General features: G+C 34.6%; 5 protein-coding genes across 5 annotated transcripts; all 5 read right to left on the bottom strand.

Annotated features, from left to right (window-relative positions):
- Positions 1–385: 385 nt before the first annotated feature.
- Positions 386–3,348, bottom strand: hoxd9a (homeobox D9a). The gene is made up of 2 exons (XM_053496623.1): positions 2,122–3,348; positions 386–1,799 (listed from the first exon to the last, which is right to left on the bottom strand). The coding sequence occupies exons 1-2, from the start codon at positions 2,675–2,677 to the stop codon at positions 1,555–1,557; spliced, it is 801 nt and encodes a 266-aa protein (XP_053352598.1). The 5' UTR covers positions 2,678–3,348; the 3' UTR covers positions 386–1,554.
- A 1,096-nt stretch (positions 3,349–4,444) lies between these two features.
- hoxd10a (homeobox D10a) lies at positions 4,445–7,184 on the bottom strand. The gene is made up of 2 exons (XM_053495741.1): positions 6,028–7,184; positions 4,445–5,232 (listed from the first exon to the last, which is right to left on the bottom strand). The coding sequence occupies exons 1-2, from the start codon at positions 6,740–6,742 to the stop codon at positions 4,958–4,960; spliced, it is 990 nt and encodes a 329-aa protein (XP_053351716.1). The 5' UTR covers positions 6,743–7,184; the 3' UTR covers positions 4,445–4,957.
- Positions 7,185–10,046: 2,862 nt separating this feature from the next.
- Positions 10,047–12,175, bottom strand: hoxd11a (homeobox D11a). The gene is made up of 2 exons (XM_053495742.1): positions 11,520–12,175; positions 10,047–10,851 (listed from the first exon to the last, which is right to left on the bottom strand). Exons 1-2 carry the CDS (start codon positions 12,124–12,126, stop codon positions 10,622–10,624), a joined length of 837 nt encoding a protein of 278 aa, XP_053351717.1. The 5' UTR covers positions 12,127–12,175; the 3' UTR covers positions 10,047–10,621.
- A 2,929-nt stretch (positions 12,176–15,104) lies between these two features.
- On the bottom strand, positions 15,105–16,446 carry hoxd12a (homeobox D12a). Its single transcript, XM_053497131.1, has 2 exons — positions 15,906–16,446; positions 15,105–15,580 (listed from the first exon to the last, which is right to left on the bottom strand). The coding sequence occupies exons 1-2, from the start codon at positions 16,444–16,446 to the stop codon at positions 15,342–15,344; spliced, it is 780 nt and encodes a 259-aa protein (XP_053353106.1). The 3' UTR covers positions 15,105–15,341.
- A 1,647-nt stretch (positions 16,447–18,093) lies between these two features.
- hoxd13a (homeobox D13a) lies at positions 18,094–20,590 on the bottom strand. Its single transcript, XM_053497114.1, has 2 exons — positions 19,883–20,590; positions 18,094–19,592 (listed from the first exon to the last, which is right to left on the bottom strand). Exons 1-2 carry the CDS (start codon positions 20,562–20,564, stop codon positions 19,342–19,344), a joined length of 933 nt encoding a protein of 310 aa, XP_053353089.1. The 5' UTR covers positions 20,565–20,590; the 3' UTR covers positions 18,094–19,341.
- Between the last annotated feature and the right edge of the window lie 1,545 nt (positions 20,591–22,135).

Here is a 22,135-nt window from a genome sequence, read left to right as displayed (position 1 = left end):
AAAACTTGATTTTTAGGCAACAGTCAACGTTAAGTGTTGCAGCCCATAAGTGGAAATGCATTTAGTAAATAAACATGACTGTCCATGTGTTTGGGTCGATTTCTTTCAGTCTCACCGACAGACAATTTATCGACCAGACACCCCGTAGAAAAGTGTCTGCATTTTTCGTTGTCAGCAACAGACGCAAACACCCAACTAGAACGATTTCAAAGCAAAGTGCAATTACTGTCTTCGACCATAAAGTCATTTAGACCAGACGTCTAGTCTTCTATCGCTTTATTGGACCCAGTCTCTTCCTGCTCTAAAGCAATTGTAAAGTAAGGTTTGAAAATAAATTGGGGTTATCTACAACAAGGTTTATTAGGCCTACCGATATTCTCTAGCACTGAACTTTTAAGCACAAGAGCAACATGGAAAGTGTGCTGTCCAAGCACCGTGTTTATTTCTTGTGGCAAATTTTCTCAACCTAAGTAAAATGTAAAAAAAAAAAAAAAACTTTAGGTTTTCACGCTGTTCCACATTGCTAATATACAGGGTGTCCATACAAAGTCTCCATACATAGGGGAAATTTACCTTGTTTTGCAAATTGTAATTTAGTTTTTTACAAATCATATTCCACATAATTGTTCTTTGTACACAAACACATGGAGTTGTTTCTCCCACTGACGAGGAACTCGCTTTAACAAATCTGATGCTATGCCTTTAATGAAACATCTTTTATTGGTGCACCACAGCCTTCACGTGCCAACACAGGTAAAAATTACGAGGACTTAAATTTTAGAATCTCGGACACCACTCCACGGAGCCACGAAAAGCGATCCTTGAACCCAGAATTTGTTAATCAGACTCTATATGATACCCTATGCATGGGCCCTTAAATGTAGACCATTTTTATTAAATATTTTTTTAATTTAGACTTTTAAAATGTCATTATATTGACAAATATTTATGCATTTTAGACACTAGAACAAGGAATACATTCAGAATCTCAACCTAATGCTTAACATTTTTTATACAAAATGAATCCTGAAAGAAAGTGTAAAGTCTCTAAAATTTTCTTCATATTTAGATTTAGACCCAAACATTGCTGCATAACGAATACTGCATGTTAATTATATTTGTAATAGGGAGAGTAGCGTGGGCTTTACCTGCTCCATGAATACTATTCCTCAGTCAATGTGCTGTACACTATTAAGATTCAGTTAAGTGTACACGAATAAACACAATTAAAATTTAATTGAACATAGTGTTTGCATATTACCAGCGGGCACAACTGTTTTAACATTTGTTCAATAATTTTTTTTGCAACTTTGTAATTGTTCAGTAATTTGCTTCAGTAATGAACAAATCCTAATTATTTTAAGACTCTATATATTCAATTCAAAACAATCAGAATGTAAGCGTGTGTTTTTGTCTATAAAATAATTTGACCACAAAGCATAACAACATAAACAAAATAAACCAATGAGGCTCCAACATGAGGCTCCAACAACCTCGATCTAAACGTAACATATTACTCATATACATAGAGGACACTTTGCGACTCAGTAATGTTCACTGAGGCTCCTGACTACCCCTTTCTCTGTTTATCTTCTTCATTTTCATTCTTCTGTTCTGGAACCAGATCTTCACCTGCCTCTCGGTCAAATTCAGAATCCGTGCAACTTCGTAACGGCGATCTCTCGTCAAATACATGTTATAAAGAAATTCCTTTTCCAGTTCCAGTGTTTGGTATTTTGTATATGGACAGCGTTTCTTCCTCGTTGAACGTGCATGAATCCAGTTTGCTGCTGGGTTGCCTGTAAAAGAACGCATAACCCCAAAAAAATCCAGGGTTACAAAAGCAATAAAAACTGGACAAACTACATAAACAAAAATAGATACTCTATGAAATAAAATGTCCTTGATATTAATAATGAATTTACTATAGCAATAATTAATGGCGGCGAAACTATTATTAGTAAATTCTGTTTTAAATACTAGGTTTACGGCTGCGAGCATTACTTTGGACCTGCGGTAAGAGTTCAGACACTTTTATTGGTTAGTAAAACCTCCAGCTTTACACACCCTGCTCGTACAGTTCTGACAGTTGTAAATCACGGGGCAATTTCTTTTACTTACTTGGGTCAAGTTGTTGTTGATGATGTTTTTCGTCTTTTGACTCGTTTTGGTTGGAATTATCGTTGTCAGCGGTATCTTTGCTGGCTTTCTGTACACATTCTGCCAGGGCGCCACAGCTGTAGTCTGGGGCCGCCGGAGTGTCAGGGCCGAACGACGAGCTTTCGGTCCTTTTAGGCGGTATAGTTTCCGCCTTTGCCCCGCACTGACGACTGCTCGAATGGAAGCCGGAAAAGGAGATGTGGTTCGAGATCGGATCTACCCATGAACGCACGTATCTGTTATCTGCACATGCAATGTGGGACTGGTGCACATACGGATGGTAAATTCCGGACACCGTACCTGTGGACGGAGGATGAACCGAGGACCAGGACGTGGGGAAAACGGCTGACTTGGGAGCAAAGCTACAGGAGGAAAAATCCGCATTTTCCCCTACACCTGACGGCCTAGCAGCCGCCGAGTGCGAACTCTGGACATAACGCGCTCCGTACACATCTTCTGTCTCGTGTCCCATTATAGAGTCCACATAATAGTTGCTCAGAGTTGAACCGGTCGACATTTTTGGATCCCCTCGTAGTCATATAAAAGGTTACACTGTTACGGAAACCTTGCCTCCGAACAATCATAGTATTTTTGCTGGCTTCATCTTCAGTGATTGGTTACATGAATCACGTGATCATATTTACCAATACAGAGAGTAAATCAATCCGCTGATAACGGTATGGTTAATTTTGTCCTTTGAATAAACATAAAAAAGACCTATAGCCTACATGTAGATTTCCCTCATAATTGATAAAGTTGTGCATTTTGTTGTACAATATCTTTATTGCTTTGATGCATTGCTAAAATGGAGGAGGCCCCGGACTATTTTTTTAACCTAGCCAGATGAAAAAGCACATTAAATTCACGATCTCTTCCCAGCGTTTATGCCTGCATGCCAAATTACACCAGCTGAGTGTAAAATCTTACAAGATCTCGTCATGAGATATATCCTGTACTCCAGTCTTGTAAAGCAGGTTATTTAATAGTGTACTGAGTTTTAAGCCCTCGTAAAATAAATGCAATAACATGCTGTAAAACAACATCGGACGTTTCCTGCCAGATTCTCATATTTTACTTACTATGTTTCTTTTAAGTTAAAAACTTATATTTCTAAAAACCGTTCCACACAGAACCTAGTATCTGTATATGTCGATTATATTTATTAAGAAGAAAGTCATAATGTGTTTATGTCTATCAATAAAAATCTTTATGAGGTGCATTTGGATATGCATTAATGTGCCTTTAATAAAACGGACGCTTCGCATTACAAAGTAAAATATGTGTCTTTGACTGTATTGAATGGAAGTCGAATAATAAAACTTTGGAATATCATCAACTCGCTTATGTTATGCGTTTTGATTACTATTCAAAATTTTCGCAAGATAAGGTGGGGGTGAGGTTTATCCTGTTGGTTCACTGATAATTAATCTGTCAACACTTTATTTGCCAATAATGACTTTTATTATTGTAGTTTTTATTGTTTTGTAATATATTAAGTAGGCATATCTGATATTTTCTGAAGAGATTTCCACATTAGAAAGAAGTTAAGCCAATACAGATAATAACACAAATATCAAAACATAAATGTGATTTGTGACTTTAAATAACTGTTGCAATCGTCTTATTTAAAGATAATAAGTAGACGGAGCTAAGACATGGGGAAGATTGAGAGAGGGGGAACGAGAGATAGAGTGACAGTTTTTTTTTTTTACACATGTTATAGTTTAAGATGGTACACTACATGTTATAGTTTAAGATGGTAAATGTTTTTTTTTTACAGCGCTGTTTTAATTTAATACTACTTCTTACGTAATCAGTTAAAAAATGTTTATTACTTTATTATACCGGCTACTATTATATAACCACATATAAATTTGTGCTATTGTTTTGACTTTAGCGGACATTTCATTTTATTTTTTGTGTTGAGCTTATCGTACTATTCTAATCCATTAAAAAATCTACTGATTTTTGAAGTAGGCCTATATAATTTTTAATAATAGTCGTCATTTTTGATACTGGCATCTGTATCATATTTTAAATGTAATTATAACATTAATAGAAAATATATATTCCTATGAATTTACATAGACAAAAAAGTAAGAAGACAATATATTCGTTGCATATTTTCATCGCATGCATGGATTTTTGAGAGGGTGTTTTAGGTTATTAAGTGTTTTTGTTGTGTTTTGTTGTGTTTTGTTTACTATAGTGCGGTTCATGAAACACTTTTTGCACACAGACTGTTACATTGACAAACAATTTATTACATTTTACATGCCACAAACATGCACTAGATGTACAGATTTTAATATTACATATCACATTTACTATACAGAACAATTTGAATGATAAGATTTCACATAAATGTACAAGTTTTTTTCGAAGAGGATGGGGAGCCTACTCTTTGCTTAAAAAGGATAACTGTGCTTTAAGGTCCAAAATCATGTTTTCAAGGAGTTTCAGTGCCATCCTGTGCCACACTATATTATCTCCAAAGAAAAAAAAAAACACAACGAATTTGCGTTTGGCACGTATCATAATTTAAGACCACTTCATACCCTGTGAAACATAATAGCTATACACAATCCATACTTTTTTATAATAATACTTGAATACCATCAAGTTACTACAATAAAAAAACTATTTTTACGTATAGCAACAATCACAGTATCTGAACGAGAAAAGAAAGTAAAAACGTCCAATGTCCAACAGCTTCATGTCGTAGCATAACCCATCATGAATAGATATAGGGAGGCAGACAGGGCATTTGTTTTAGGGCATGCACCGGTTTGCATGTTCACGAAAAGGTAAGATTTGAATTGAGTTCCCGGATTCGATTTTCTCTGCTCATCTTCTTCAGCTTCATCCTGCGGTTTTGGAACCAAATCTTCACTTGTCTGTCGGTGAGGTTTACGCTTTTACTGATCTCTAGACGGCGCTCTCGAGTCAGGTACATGTTGAATAAAAACTCTTTTTCTAATTCCAAGGTTTGATGCTTTGTATATGGACATCTCTTTTTCCTACCACTTTTTGCAGTTAGCCAGTTGCTTGTCGGTGTATCCGTTTTGCATTCTAGAAAACAAATAAAGAAAATAAATAAATAAGCAGTCAATATTTGCGACCTCTTTCTCATTGCAAATGCCTCCAAATATTTTCCAATATCATCAGTAAATAAGCATTATGCATTACCTGTGGGTATTATCATCTAAAGAAATTTAGAACAAATACAAAGGAAATACCCTTTATTTCGTCTAATCAGCTAGTCGTTTGCATAACGAGTAAGTGTACAAAATATTCTATTCTGTATGTGGATTTTTGCGAAGATTAGCCTATAAATATCAAAAAGACATTCTTTTTTATGTGGTATTTATTTAAATATAGAAAGTTGTTTTATTAAATTAAGGTAAACTTTAAATCACGACCTGAAAACATGAAAATTAAGTTTCATGTTGGCAGTTATTTGTAAAGCCTGAAAAATGTACATCTTAAAATTCACACACACACACACACACACACACATACACACACATATATATATATATATATATATATATATATATATATATATATATATATATATATATATATATATTAGTGTGTATATTAGCAAAAAAAATATGGCGACAATTGCAGAGAAAAGAAAGAAAGACAGAAAGAAAGAAAACCTTTAAAGGGACCGCAACAAAAGGTATGCTATTTAATGTTAGTGCGCGGCACCGTTTCCTGTAAAGTCTTTTACTGCAACCCGAGTAAGCCTCTCATTAAACATTACGACTTTCGGGGTTGTTTGTGTTTTATATTGGGTTTTATGATGCTGGAGCGTTCGTATTACAGCGCGACGCGATTAAATCTTTTTATTGTACCCACCTTTCGCTTCCTTGTGTGGCAATTCCGGGCTGGAGACAGGCGCCTCCGCAGTGTTACTCTTCTCGTCCTGAGAGCTCGCTGTGTTGTCCGGACTCGGACAGCGCGGCTCCTCTTCCTCAGTCTCCGGCACTTTTTTTTCCGCTTCGGCAAAAGACGCGGAGTGCTGCTTAGGAGTCAGCCGGTTCAGCTGCATCAACGAGTTCGGAGGGCCAGTCTCGTGGCTATAGTCCTGACTTTTAGGCGTCGTGTACGTTTGGCTCAGCCTGAAATAACCGGGGACTGGAATTTCTGGACCGTCCACCGTACACGCCTCGGAGATCAGATTGGAGTACGCAGGCATCTCGGACGAACTGACCTTTGCTCTCTTGTCGGAGTACATGCAGCAGTTGCTTTCTTCTTTTATATTCTGGGAAAATGTGCAAGTGGGCATCTGATTAGACGCTTGCTCTATTCGACAAGGTCTGCTCGGATCTACCCAGTTTTCAAGCTGAGGTATGTACGAGTGCACGTTCATGCCTATATTTTGGTGGTTTACTTCCCCTCGTTTGCCAAGAGACGGCAAGAGTCCACAGGTTTGCATTCCATAACTCCCCAATTCTGCACTAGATGGCATATACATGTTGCTGCTGGAATAGAAATTGTCTGTTCTACAGGCCCCAATTAAAGAATCTACCAAAAACGTATTAGCAGTGGGAGAGCTGTTGGGATAGGACATTTTGGAGAGATTTTAAAGAAGAGGGAGATGTCCTTTGTAAGCTGACATATCTAGCAAAACAATCCCGCGTAACCCGGAGGGTCTCTCTGCAACCACATGACAATCTCACCAATGAAATTTGAAAATGGCCTTGAGACGCAGGCTCTTCTCTGTCACGTGTGCGCGCCGACACATGATTTGGAGCTTCAGACGTGGTCAACAGCGACACCTAGAACACGGACTTGAAATTGGTTTCAAAACGGACAAAGACGAAGGCTGTTTTAATAAATTCTATTTGTTTTTTTTTATGTATAATAAAGAAAACGCAAAAACTTGGTGTGCCGATTCGCATTTGTAGTAAGTTGTACTAAGTGGAATTGGATCGTAAACATTTTGTTTGGAATTTGTACAAATTAAAAACATACAATTTGCTGGTTGACTATACCTTTATGTACGTTTTAGAGAATGGATGTGAAATATTTTGTTAATCAATACTTTTATTTATTTATTATATTATTTATTATTATTATTATTATTATTATTATTATTATTATTGCAATATTTAAATAACTGTAACATACACTGTCTTCATTAATAAAATAAGCAAATATTGTACTTGTTTATGTATATTAAATTTTGTTACATTGTATTGCGTTCTTCAGTTGTATACATTTGTAAAAAATCCACACGCAACCGCTAACACCCATGTCTTTCTTTTGGACGTCTTATGTGGAACTATATGACTTGATAAATGACTCCTTTCCACAACTAAACCACTTACTAATTTCATAGCGCAATCAGCATCCTTATCACTTCGAAAACAACAAAACAAGAAGAACAACCACAGAAGCGGCAAAAAAATCAAACGATGCTCTTGTAAGAGAGAGAGAGAGAGAGAGAGAGAGAGATAGTGGTAATATATATATATACAAAATCAAACGATGCTCTTGTAAGATATATATATATATATATATATATATATATATATACGATTGCATGATGGTTATTTGTCCGGCATATTTTATTTACAGTGTCGCTTTACATTATAACAGTTTTTAAGCACACGAACGACAAATGCGTTGGTGTTATTTATGTATCGCTGTAATGTGTTTATTTAACAGTTACCAGTTGAAATGGTGTGGAGTAAAAATAACATTTTACAGGTGTCCTATTAAAAAAAATATTTAAAAAACGGCCTTTTGTACCGTGTTTGCATATGATTATATATCAGTATTAATACAACAGCGTAAGTACACACACACACACACACTATAATCACTTCTCTATCTTTTGTTTTTTGGCAAAAAAAATCGGAAAGGTTCGATCCCACTGTTTTCTTAATTATGACCTCTATTTTTAAAATATATATATTTACTTGCACATACAAAAAAAAATTTCGACATCGCGCACTTATGTGTTTGTATCTGTAAATTTATCAGAATATTAGACTTTATAATAATAATCATCATAATCATAAGAATTATTTTGACTAAATGTCTATTAAACATAAGTGTGCTACTCTCATTTTTAATGATCTTCTGAGCAATATTATATTATATTATATTATATTATATTATATTATATTATATTATATTACGCCAGAATTTTAGTATGTATTGTGAATTTACTGTCAGATTTTTTTTGTATTAAACTTTAATCAAACTGTACTTCAAATAGTGCACACAATATATATATACAGACACCCCTGAAACATCAGCACAAACAACTTCAATTACTTGTTACCTTGTTATTTGATTAAATACGTAATATATTTACCGACGAGACAATAGAAATTAAAATTACACAACCGTTTTTATAGGAACGATGAACTAATACGTCCTAAATTAAACTACCCATGATGATTTGTACGTTATGCAGTATAACTATACATTACTTTCCCCAAAACACCCGAAGTATGGTAACGCTATTTTGAAAAGCACATTGTACGAAATTTCAGATACTTAGATACTTCAGACATAAATGACTCTCTCAAGATCACAGTCATTGTTACATACTGAACAATTGAAATGTTCAATATCTGCTCTAAAACTGTTGTAAGTGTGCCCCCATGTGGTCACTGACTGTAAGAGACAATAAAATATATTTTTACAAATTTGGCTTAAATAAGAAATCCACAGAATATTAAAAGCTACGCAGTTTGTCTATATTTCAAGATGATTTGTGAGCATAGTTTGCACGTGTAACCATTGTAGTGATCACTATAATATCTTTCTATGTCACGTCTTGAACAGTCCATATAAAATAAAATATGTATATATTATATATTTATATGTATTTATAAATTCTGTGTGTTTGTTAGCCTAACGATGAATTTTAAGTTTTTTTTTTTGTTTGTTTTACGTTTTCAGTGTAAGCATGTCTTCGAAACAACTGATATTTTACTTAATTTTACTTTATTTATTTTTTTTACTGATATTTTATCTAATTAAAGTGTAAAGAATTGGTCTTAATATGTAGTTTTATTTTCATGGTAAAATTATGTTTTCAAATAAACTACAATTTTACACTTGCTCTAATTTCTAGCAAGCTGCGGAATGCTGCTCATGAATGGAAGGAAACGTAGTGCGTCGCGGCCATGTTTGCTCATGCTGCAGTCTTTTATTTCTCGGAGGGCGTAGTTTCTCAACGAGAACAACGAAAAGGCGCCTATATTTTACAAACGGGTTAAGGGTGGCGACCTTGACATTACGGAAGTTCAAACCCGATTTTCTTATTTGTAATCACGTTTTCCATATTTATCCATAAAAAAACATACAAGAAGCCAGTGATGTCAGTATTTAAGTCTTACCTTTGACACAGTATCACTACTGTAACGGTGGTGTGTTATAAATGTTACCAAAATGAATTTGCAGTTTTCATCTGCGTTACAGATTCATTTTAACAATGCTATCTTCTGTCAAAATCTTTAGGTCTTGTGTGCATCCATCAAATTCTTAAAAAGAACATCCGTACAATGTGCAGGGTTTAGGGCCAACGTCGCGTTTGGACTGGCCGAAGGGTACAATATAGCCCCCAATTTAAACCTTTACAGCTCGACTTTATTGAACTGTCTAGACGCGGTTCAAGGTTTGGTAAACACCCTTAGTGTAAAGGAACAAAAACTCAAAGCTTTTCTTTTTCGTTTATTTTTAGTTAGGCCTATTTAGGTTTTACTCGTTTCGTTTGCGTGATCATTTTGTTTCTGCACCCTTAAAGCGTCCACGAACTAAACTGGCATACCATTAAAACGAACGAAGGAGTGTAAAGAAGTTTATTTAAGAATGTATTTAGTAATGTACATGCACATTTAATATGTCTGAAACGTTTTAAAAGAAAATATATTTAATAAAAAAATAACAGCAAGCACATTCTCTTACACAAAATACAAGCGGTTACTTAAAAGAAATTCAAAGAATTCTGGAATATTTATATTTATTTACTACACCAATACACACTGCATGCTACTGAAAGAAATGCATATACAATTCTACACTGATGGAAATGCGTTGATTATTGTAATCAAAAACTGTTTTGCTTACTGCAATTGTAGTGCCTTATGTAGCCTTGTACCATGAATTTTTCATAAATAAATAAAAAGATACAACACGAATACATTTTTGCAGCGATCACAATTAAACAACAGAAAATAAAAAGATTGTCGACCGTTCGGTACCATTTATAGAACGTTTGCTTATTGTGGATATATTTTTTACAGAGGTCAGAGTTCATTGTTTTAATAGACTACCAAAAAATTTGCATAGTTAAAAGTATACATCAGACCTTACAGTTTATTTTGCGTATCTGTTTCGGTTGAATGCATAATGGCCTAATAACATATATAATCATGACTCGGTAAAAAGCCTTACGTGTTATGTTAAAAAAACAAAACAAAACAGGATTTTAGAATAAAGGGTTTCCAGTGAAGTACTGGAGACGATCTCGGTTGAGCTTTTTTTCTTTCATCCTTCTGTTCTGGAACCAGATCTTCACTTGTCGGTCTGTAAGGTTTAGCATTCTTGACAACTGGAGGCGCTTCTCTTTATTTATGTACACATTGAAAAAGAATTCTCGTTCAAGTTCTCGGATCTGATATTTTGAATATGGGCATCTCTTTTTTCTGGACTTTGTACCTACAACAAGAAATTGTATGTTAGTTAACAATACAATTAAATGTTCCTAACAACTTAAATGACTGACATTCATTTAATTAAAATAACATAAACTTAATGTTTTCTGCAAATTTCTCAGAGAACTCAAAAACTCTTCTATATAAACATACACGTTTTCCCCCTTTATCGTCAGTCCAGATTGGCACACACGCACACAGTAAGGTAACAACCTTAGAAACCGATACACAAATGAAAACTCAGGAAGCACACGAAAGAGTCTCAACAAGCTATGTCTATAGGGCAAAAAATCTGTTAAAATAGTCCAGCATTCTATTATACCACATTACCTTAGTCTTAAACTCGTGAAACACGGAAGTCTAGAAATGGCCATAGGTTTAGTAAAAACTGTAATTCACTTCAGTGGTCCGATAGGGTACAAGACAAGTAACTAAGTAACTTTTTTTATTTATATATGAATATCAGTATGTAATTAATTTTAGAAATCTACAGCTCACCCTCACCATTGCCATATGCTTTTAGGATTTCTTTCCCATCATAAAAATTGTTTTACAAGCGCAAGGCAGTCGTATTTGCTATGTAAAAATCTTTGCATGCTTATAAAGCTGCACATAAAACCGAATCGACAAAGGGGTCTAGCAGCTTTAAGTACCATCTATGTATGTACCTACTTGAGCCGTTGTTCTTCCCCTCTTGTTCGTATGCCGATGGAGATTCTTCCTCTGTGGTTTCAGCGTCTCTTTTCGACTGATCAGCGCTATCTGAGGACACTTTATTACATGCGGCATCTCCGGGGACAGTAGTCTCAGTCTTTTGTCTTGAGGACTCAGGGTTGGGCTTTCCAGCGTTAACAGTTTCGAAAAACTGGTCAAAGCCTTGAGGAAGTACTCCGTTACGGCCGACGTTGGTGAAAAAATTGCAAGCGGAGTTCGTGGCGCCGTGGTGACTGTACACAGACTCATTTTTAAATATCATTTCCGCTCTGTTTGATGACTGAAGTAGATCTCGGTGCATTATCTCGTCCGTTGAATAGTAGGAAGCGTAATTGCCCCTGTAATGCCATTTGCTCGGGTGATCCAGTCCATAGTCTCTGAAAGCCACTTCTCGAACAGGTTGGACTTGAGATATATTGGAAGAGTATGGAAAATTAACTTGACACGACGTGGACTGCGGTAAAAACGACGACACGGTCGAGAAATCAGGCGCCGACACATAGTATGTGCAGTTCGGTAAATACATATTGGACGCGCAGTTACCGCGATCATCGTAGTCCGTCATATCTCGGCTTGGCGTTAGAGAGCACGAACAGGCAACTCGACTGTGTTAAACTTTGTACATCTATTGCACCATAGGCGTGTGGACAGGAGTCGTGAGGGAGAAAAAAATCGGAAACGTAGGCTGACGTGCAATTCATCTTGATCGATTCTTGAGGTAATTGTGTCATGTGATCCGGTAAAGAAATTACCATATATCAATATCAGTCATTAGGAACTGTCTCGAGCAGCTCATAGGCAAAGCACAAGGCAAATTATTGGTTGCCTGCATCTTCTGAAACTCCCCATGTGAACAAACAAGGCATTAGTAAGCTAAACAACCGCCGAAGTGCTAGGATACCAGCGACATTTTGATTCAGAAATAAGCATTACAATTTACAAAAAAATAAAAAACACGTATCGTTTATAACATTCAGTCAACTTATTGTGTTCGACGAAATTCAATAAAGCTCAGTTATGTGGATTTTATAAATATCTAGCTTTATTTTTCCCAGGCATCCACGCCTTACACTTGACGAGAAACTTTTAGAAACAGGATAATATGTTGAATTCCACGTGTATTCGAATCAACATACAGACTTACGTTCGATTTGATCAAAATGTTTCATCAAAGTGTAATTATTTCTTCCTTTCTCAATTATAAAAGTAATCTATGTATATTGTCCTTCATCTCTTTTTCGCATCGGGCATTGGCTTAAACAGAAGTCCATAAACATTATTTTATCACTTTGGCTTTAGGGAACAGTTTTAAGGAAGCTCTTCAAATTTTTAAGACCCAACAGCAAAAATATTTGCTTAAATGTTAATCGCTATTAAATGTATGTTTTTTAAAGCCCCTAATGCGATAACAGATGCATTTTACTCACACGACAAAATAGGCTTATCCCACCAATTAGCAAAATAAATACACAAATAATAATAATAATAATAATAATAATAATAATAATAATAATTAGTACATATAGTCTGCATCGCTAAAGAATTTCCCATACCCCATCACCACCACAACAACTACTACCACAACAACTACTATTAGTACTACTACTACTACTACTACTACTACTACTAATATAATAGAGAAATGTGGTTATTGAAACCACACTACTACTACTACTACTAATATAATAGGGAAATGTGGTTATTGAAATACGGCATCTGAGTTACACTTACTTTACAGTTCAGTAGCAAACCCAAGCTCCGTCTGTTGAATTATTTTGCCGAATGTTGAATCGCAGTTAAACACTGCTACAATTCAACAAAAGAAAAAAAAAATACTGAAACAGAATCTGTCCTGGATTCACACTGCCAAGTCCAAAACAACTCTCCTGGCTTTGAACGTCTGAGGCCTGAAAGGCAGCCGACAATCTACAATAACCGTCAGCACTTAAATCATTTTATTGCTCAGACAAAAGGATGAGCCCTGTATTTCTTGTGAGTTGCGTGGAAGAATTTGTATACTATATTAGAGCCAAGAAAGCAAAACAATTGCTAATATTAAAGTACAGATATTAAGTGAAAGTGTTTAATTGCAAAAAAATATTTTTGGTAGGTTTTACTGAAACCAACATAGGCTATTAAATTGTAGACGTGTTATTTAATTGACCTCAGGTCGAAATGGTCTAAAACTGACCAGCTTTATTTCTGATTTAGCCTGCTTGGTATTTCCAAGCTAACCAAAATACGCTCCTAACAAAAGCAAATATATTGCATATATAATCCTAATTTAGCATTTGAAAAAGTGTGAAAAAAGAGGGAGATTGCGAGTAAGATGCGGCTACCAAAGAATCAAAATAAGTCATTAGCATGAGAATTGACACACACAGATTGACGCAAATTATATAAAAATACGTCAAATTAAATGAATCACATATTTGCTATAAAGAACCAAATGTTAACATAATGTAAGTGTTTTTACAAATAAATACAAAAAAACCATATAAATAATAGGTAAACTAAGTCAATAATAAAATTCACATCACAGTCACATAGGTGATCTTTAAATGAATGTAGCACTACTACGACTACTACTACTACTGAAAACTAATAATAAGAAGAAGAACAACAACAACAACAATAATAATAATAATAATAATAATAATATACAAATAGGAATGTATGAAATACAATTTTAAACTAATCCGCTTAAATGTAGCCTATTATTTTAAAACAATTAAATTAAATAACATATTTGTGTGTTTTTGGCCCAATGCTGAAGACTAACTTGACCTTAACTTTGTTATGGCGTCTCCATATTTGGCAGCCGTCAGCAAAGTTAACTCGCTTCTCTATCTTAAGGAATACAAATTATATTCCAGTTGTATCTTTAAAACTTTTTGTCTTACCCAAGATTCTCTTTAATACTTTTGTTTATGTATGATATTTATATAAGACAAGTATTAATATTAATATTAAGGTGAAAATAGAACATTTTCGCACTATATTCTTAAAGTGATGGTCCATTGTAGTGGGTTATGTATATTATGTATAGAATAAAATGAGAGTAGATTAGCTAAAATATAACCAAACGTTTATATGGCCAATTCTAACATAACGAACGTTTATTTGGTATATTCTAACTACAAATATATATACAAATATCCTCATATAACATAATACCTACCCACACACACACACACACACACACACACACACACACACACGCACACACACACGCACACACACACACACACACACATGCATGTGCAGTTTATTTCTAGTCTTCAAGTCAAAGGTAAGACTGCGTTGGCCAGACATCAAATTCATCTGACTTCTTGCTTGCAAAAAAGTTTTTAACTCGCCAATCTCTGTCCAATTCAGGGATTTCATTAGTAAACAAAAGTTTATCTCTCTCACACACACGCACACACACACACACACACACACACACACACACACACACACACACACATTGCAATTTTAAATAACCATTATTTGGATACAGAAAAAACACACACACACAAACAAGTTTACATTACACAACAGCCAATGTTGCATTTTCATTTAATAACTGGTGTATAATTGCCTCTTATGTTACAAAAAGCGTTACATTGGAAAAAAAATACATTTTTACATCAGCTAGACCATTATTCGCGGAAATAAATATTGCTAATTCTGTCGATTCGTTCATATACTTAGAATGTTGTCATAAAAATACAGTTGTATTAAATTCCCTAAATCATTTGGTAATTTGTACCAAAAAAGAGAAACACTGATTTATCTTCATTGCACGGAGAAAGCATGCTCGCGCATTAATAAACGTTTCTTTTTCATTCTTCGATTTTGAAACCAGATTTTTACTTGTTGATCACTTAAGTCCAGTCTATCAGACAGCTCTTTTCGTTTTTGACGGTTTATGAATTCGCTGATCATAAATTCATTCTCAAGTTCAGCCAGCTGTGGCTTTGTGTAAGGTTTCCTCTTCTTTCTGGCTCTCATTTGAGCAGGACACCATGGGAGTCCTAGAAAAAAAAGACATCACTATTTTTTGTGTTATCATATATTATAAACTGTTTTACTGTTAATTAACAAATGTAATCCTAAATAAGTTACAATAATTTTATTTCAGTAAAATGTTTATATATGCAATCAACTGTTGTGCAAATATTTAATGTCAGATGTTAAATATAACAATAAAACAATGTTATAAAAAAGTAATTAAATGTCATATTTAGAACAAAAGGGTCTGTTGAACAGGCATATTGGTGCATGTGCCATACAAGTAAATAAACAATTGGATAAAGACAAACCGTATTTTCCATTACAGTTAAACAAGTAGTTGCGTACCGTCCGTAAAAGCTGCACTGGTGTTCTGAGAACTCGATGTGGACTGTACCGGGACAGTGGAAGGTTCAAGCTGTTCAGTGCTATCGATTATCCCATGGCTGTTGGAATTCAACCCAGTCTGTGCTACGGTGTTCTGCAACCGTTTGTCCAAGTCTGAAAAGTCACATTTGCTAAAACTGGCAGTTGCTGATATCCCATGCTCACCGGTAAATGCTGTAGTGTGTTTGTCCGGCAATTCTGCTTTGGGAGTTGAATCTTCACCGTAGTATTTACATGCGTCTCCTTTGTTGTGGACATTCACCGCTACAGAATTAGTAATAAGCGGCTTAGAATAGCCACTAAAGGCAAGAATCTGTGGCGGGTTTGTACACGAACTTGGTGATGTCCACGGGAGTGAACACACCTCTCTTCTGCCGTAGATCTGCGCGAGTCCGGACGGATGGGCGCCATTGGGCCAGTTGGAGAAAGGCAACGAATCCGCAGTTGGATAATTAAACATTGGACTAACATAGCCAGAACCAAGAAAATTGTGCTCGCACATTTCTGAGGAGCTCACACACTCAAATCTTACAAGCGATTTTATTTTACCCCTAAAATAATAAAAGTCAGTAATTGTTGATTTGTTAATTCTCAGTCACGTGATATGCAAACCGACAGCGTCCGACCCCGCCCTTGCCCCAGCTCGCTACACAAAATAATACCCAAGCTATGTCTTTTTATATAGAAAAAAAAATTACAGCCGTTTCTTGTCTATATACATTCTCTTTATCGTACCTAAATTGAAGCTTAGTACCTAAATTCTAGTAAGGTCTAACGATATAAAAAGGTTTAGTTACAACTCGTCATTAACAAAGTTATTTGTTGCAAACGATAATACAACACAACATAATTGATAGCAGTCTTCTTGCAACCATTTGTTAAATTTCCTAACATTAAGTTTAATATTACTATAAAATTACAACGAGAATTTGTTTTACACTTGTCATAATGCATAGGAAATCTGCAAAAACTTATAATACGTTTTTGTTTTGTAATTCTGCATCATGGTATCACATTTTAATGTTCAGTTTACGTTCCAGAAAATTATTAAAGTTGAACTGACAAGAAACCAAATAAAATAATACTTCACAAAATGTTCTTCGTTTTCTTTTTCTTCATTTTCATCATCATTATCATTAGTATCTTTATTATTATTATTATTATTATTATTATTATTGTCTTTTCATTCACATTGATAACTTTGCATTTCTGGCACTATCATTATTTCCCTCATTATATCCTTTAAGTATTAGTAAAACAGGTTTCAGTTAGCAGTTTTTTAAACACAGATTTCTTTTCAAAATATTGCTACAATATTCATGCGGTAGGCTGTCAAATACGTTTTTTTGTAAATATTAGTAAATATTTAAAAACTATAACTAAATATTCAATAACATTATTGAATCTAAAATCCAATTACAACGAATGTCTAATATTGGAATTACTTACAAAAGGTAATACAATAATGATCCTACTACGACAAAATTATTTTCATGGCTACACGGTGTAAAAATTTTGTTTTCCAAAGTCACGATAGACAACTGCCTAATTTATTTTTTTAAGTATTTGACACAAGGAAGCTTATTTAGGCTATTATGGTGACAAAAACATCACAAAATAACAATTTCGAGTTCTATTATTTCAAATACCAAAATGTGAAAGGCCGCGTGAGATTATTACTTGTACAGCGTAGATTGTCATTAAGCGTTAAACTGGCTATTAATCATGCTTAATTGTAAGGATGGGAATAAAATATTTAAAAAGATTTTACCTTACATCTGGTATTTTTTTAATCGCTACAAATTACTATCTATCAACAGCAGAATGAATGAATGAATCTAAACGCGTCGGCAAAAAAGATGAGACGGTTAGCCTCCCAGACTTTACGAGTCCAGCACCTACATAAAAAATAATTTAAAATTATATTCATTCCAAAGGGTCGCACACATTATCGCAATTATTTAATGGAAAACTAGTCAGATTCAATGAAAAAACTTAGTTTAAGGTCAAAGTACAAATATATATTTAGCTAAGTCCAAGTGCATTTTATAGCAATGCTGTTTTGTAGCTACAGTCCAAGTTACTTAATAGGAAATAAAATAATTACACAAGGGACTAAGATTTGTTGCTTTTGCTGACAATCCCGGTGTTTATTAGTGAAGACGTGAAATTTTAGGCAATAATTTGTAATATAAATTTAAAAAGTTTACCAAGGCCGTTATTAAATTTAATTTTTATGCAAATACAGTCATTGACATTTTTTTAAAGTAAGCAGTGCCTCTTATTTCATTAATACATCACCCGTTGGCCAATTTATTTAATTAATCTTTTAAAAGGCATTTTTGTTGAACCACCGCTAAGCTGTAGTTACATTACATAGCCAGTAGATGGAAACAAACATCCACAAATTGAGGAGTTATAGGTGGTTATTGCACTCAGACATTTCAGTCAAGGTCGCCGCTGAGAATGCGTGTCAAGGTCAAAGGTAAACACAAGACTCGTTATTTGCGTGGAAAATGTTTAAAAAAAAATCCTTCGAAGCAGTTCTTTTGTCTTTCCTAAGACAGCAGCAAATTTAAAACTACGATAGATTACATGCATGTGTAAGGTTAAGAGAAAATTTAAAAAAAATTCCTCCACCTTTGGTGGCTTAATTTTTGTTCCCTACTCAGAACACACTTGCTACAACTCATTAGTCGTAGTCAAGCCCTCCGTTACTTAGACCTTGTGTGCCCGGATCAATGAAACCTGAAAGTATGTTAAACAATTACCTTAGAACGCTGTGTATTGCACAGTGAATTTCCAAATAATATGCTGATATGTAAATTATTGATTTTTGTTTATACAATACAAAGACAGATACAAAACACTTCATTTGAATACACTGTTGTATATAGGGCGTATATTATATGCTATTGAAATATACGTTTATTTCTTGAATAAATAACATTATATTTCCGTATAATATGCCTTAAGGGATTTCTTTACGATCTTCAAATGCGTTTCTTCTTGTTTATATCCCAAATACAATCACAATTATTCACGATTGATGCAAAGACGATTATTAGGAAAACATTGAAACAAATAATTGTCAGCATTTTTATAAACAAAACCAAAGTGCATATAACGTAACCGGACTGGCCTTATTATAGAACAATAACTATTATCAGGACTACTATATAGTGTATAACATAATGCGTTCCCAGTAGCCCAAACCCTTAAAATAATGTGCCTGAAATACAACGTGTGTGTTTTAGAATAATAAAAAACTCAATAAAGTATTTAAAGCAGTTAAATGAATACAAAGTATAAAACTTACAACAAATAAGGGCAGTTTTATAAATAAGGAGTTTTAGACAATGAACGGCGTTGAATAATAGGTTTATGATGTAATTCGTTAAAACGATTCATAGTCTTTACATATTTTTGAAATTATTTTCTTGTCCTTGACACGGCGATTCTGAAACCATATAGTGACTTGTCTTTCTGACAGGTTAGTGGAGGAAGCTACCCGTCGTCGCCTCTCTTTGGTAATAAACTTAGTAATGGTGTATTCGTGCTCGAGTTCCTTCAGCTGCAATTTGGTGTATGGAACCCGTTTCTTCCTCCCACGACGAAGAAAAGACCCGGTGTCAGGCGCTGCGTCTTCTGCAAAGAAATACTAAAACAATATAGTAGCCTACTACTAATGACATAACAATAATTTAAACACATTTTATTATGTAAAAATCTATAAACAGGGTAAAGCGGTATAGACGATGAGTGAGTGAGTGAGTGAGTAAAGATCTATATAACATTATTATGGCTAGTATAATGCATACATGTTTAATGTATAGTTATACACGTACAATAGAGATATTTATAATCGCTATGTGTAACTGGAAACGCAAATGTAAAGATTGGAAGTCTTCGAAAATATTACTACAGTATACATTTACCTGTTAGTGACGATTTCCAGATATGCGGGCTGGACGTTTGCTCTTTCGGACAATAAATTTGGTTGCTCCAACTGGTCGACCAGTTCCAAGGCTCGTAGTCCTCCATTACAAAAGGGCTTTCATGTTTGTGGTCTCTGGTTCTGGCGCACTGAACTACAGGGACATCAATATATCCAGGGATCCTATATGGTCCTGCATAACCCTGATACACACCAACGTCCCGAACCCGGGTCGGACCTTCATTGCAGTGTATTGCGCCTCTGCCGAAATCCACCACACCTTGATTATCAGCCATGTGTCCATATACTTTCCCACTAAGACTGTGGTGGTTCATGACTCGTTGCTGAAACACTGCACTTGTAGGAGCTTTGGAACTGTAGAAACTATTAGCGAAGTGGCACCCAAAAGTAACTTGCGAGCTTGTACAAGACGCTGCGTTGGGAAAAGATACGTAAGAGAGAGGCTCGGGGCTTACAGAGCTCGGCGTATCCGACAGCAAATAAGACGAAGATCGACTCGAGTGGGCTCCGAAGGCAGACGTGTAAAAACTTCTACTGGCTTTCTCCCCGCCTAGATCTTGTCGGTCCATATTTATATGACAATCAGCACAATTAACCTGACAGTAATTAAAACCATTCTCGTGTGTTAATCCAGTTGAGTCTTGTAAAGTATGGCAAAGCATTAAAAATAAGTCAATTGACAGCAAGGCTTTTTATATTTTTCCCGACTAATTACAGGACACTGACAACCTGAAACATGATTGGTTAATACTCTCCACGTGACATGCAAATAACTAGGTTGACCTTGAGTAATATGTTACTAAGAGATTTAGTCATTCGGAAAACCATAGACCACATTTTCGTTTAAGCATTACTGACCTACTATTTTGATGCATACAATTAAAACTGTATACAAATTAATCGACTTATGTTCACATTTTATGTGACTTTGTATATAAAAACTTTTTACATATTTTCTGTTAAATTAATCTTTAAATATAAATTGTTAAATAAAACTAAAAACTAAAATAGCATTTCTAAGGTTTACTAAGAATACTACAAAATCATACTACAAAATCAAAAACCAACCGGCATCGTCACTGTATCGTTAGGCTTGTCAAATATTACACACCTAAACCACGTATATGTATTAGCCTTTTTTCGCACGTGTACGTTTTACACAGGCATTTGTGTAACCTAGGCTTCCATCTATGATTAAGTAAGTAGGCCCACGCTTTAGCGGACCCACACCATTTGAACAGTATGTTGATGTATTTTTGAGAAATGTCACCTTTTCCTAAGTATATCTTACGATTTAGTTATTTTCCGGCTAATAATAATTAATATCTTACCCACTTTTTTATTTGTTTGTTTGTTTGATTGCTTGTAATTGCAGTGACAGAGCATATTGGACGTGGAACGTCTTAAGTTGTAGCACACTTTTTATTTGACACTTTTTATTATTGCAGACACTTAAAATAGTTTGGACTTTTTTATGGATATTATATCCATTTTACTAAAATAAGTTTATTAAAATAATTCTATTTAATAAGTTTAAACCAAACATATTTAAACGGAAAATAGAGATAGAAAGAGATCTTGCATCTTGTATGCATTTTTGTCACAAAAAGATATCTGTAAAGACGTTTATCTGTATGAAACTGTCTGTACATAAATATTTATTTCATATATTTATCTAAAATGTATATGTTTATATTATATTATAAATTGTTCTGTTAGACAGACAGGTAAACAAGCACAACATACAGTTAAACTAATGCTACAGTTTTTTTTTTTTTTTATAGTTTCTGCATAAAAGCCCCGGGACGGTCAAATGTAATCTTACAGAGATGCAATACTTTGGTTTTGTCAATAGATGGCAATATCAGTCCACATTATCGTTATTCATCGCTCGCTTGAAAATTAAGTTTACTTCTTCAAAGTAAGATTTGCTGATTAGCTTCACACTGCACATTAAGTTAAACAAATAAAATGTTTTGGTCAACCTACTAAATGCAACCAAGTACACTAACTGACTATAGTAATGCACTGTACTATACCAAGTCAAACTTAGTAAAACAGTATTTATTTAAGCTAAAAGTAAATGATAAAGTGATTATAATAAGTAAAGTAAATTGCTTTATTGATCGTCCTGCTACAGATTTCTAACTGTGTTAAATACAAAACGTTCTTACACCCTTAAAGACGTGGAGCTTGCATGCGAACATACATCAAGTTGCTTGTTTATACCTAT

The sequence above is a fragment of the Clarias gariepinus genome, chromosome 5 (genome assembly GCF_024256425.1).
Source record: "Clarias gariepinus isolate MV-2021 ecotype Netherlands chromosome 5, CGAR_prim_01v2, whole genome shotgun sequence".
Taxonomy (NCBI): domain Eukaryota; kingdom Metazoa; phylum Chordata; class Actinopteri; order Siluriformes; family Clariidae; genus Clarias; species Clarias gariepinus.
Note: the sequence above shows the minus strand (reverse complement) of the source record. Positions and strands in the feature narration are given on the sequence as shown.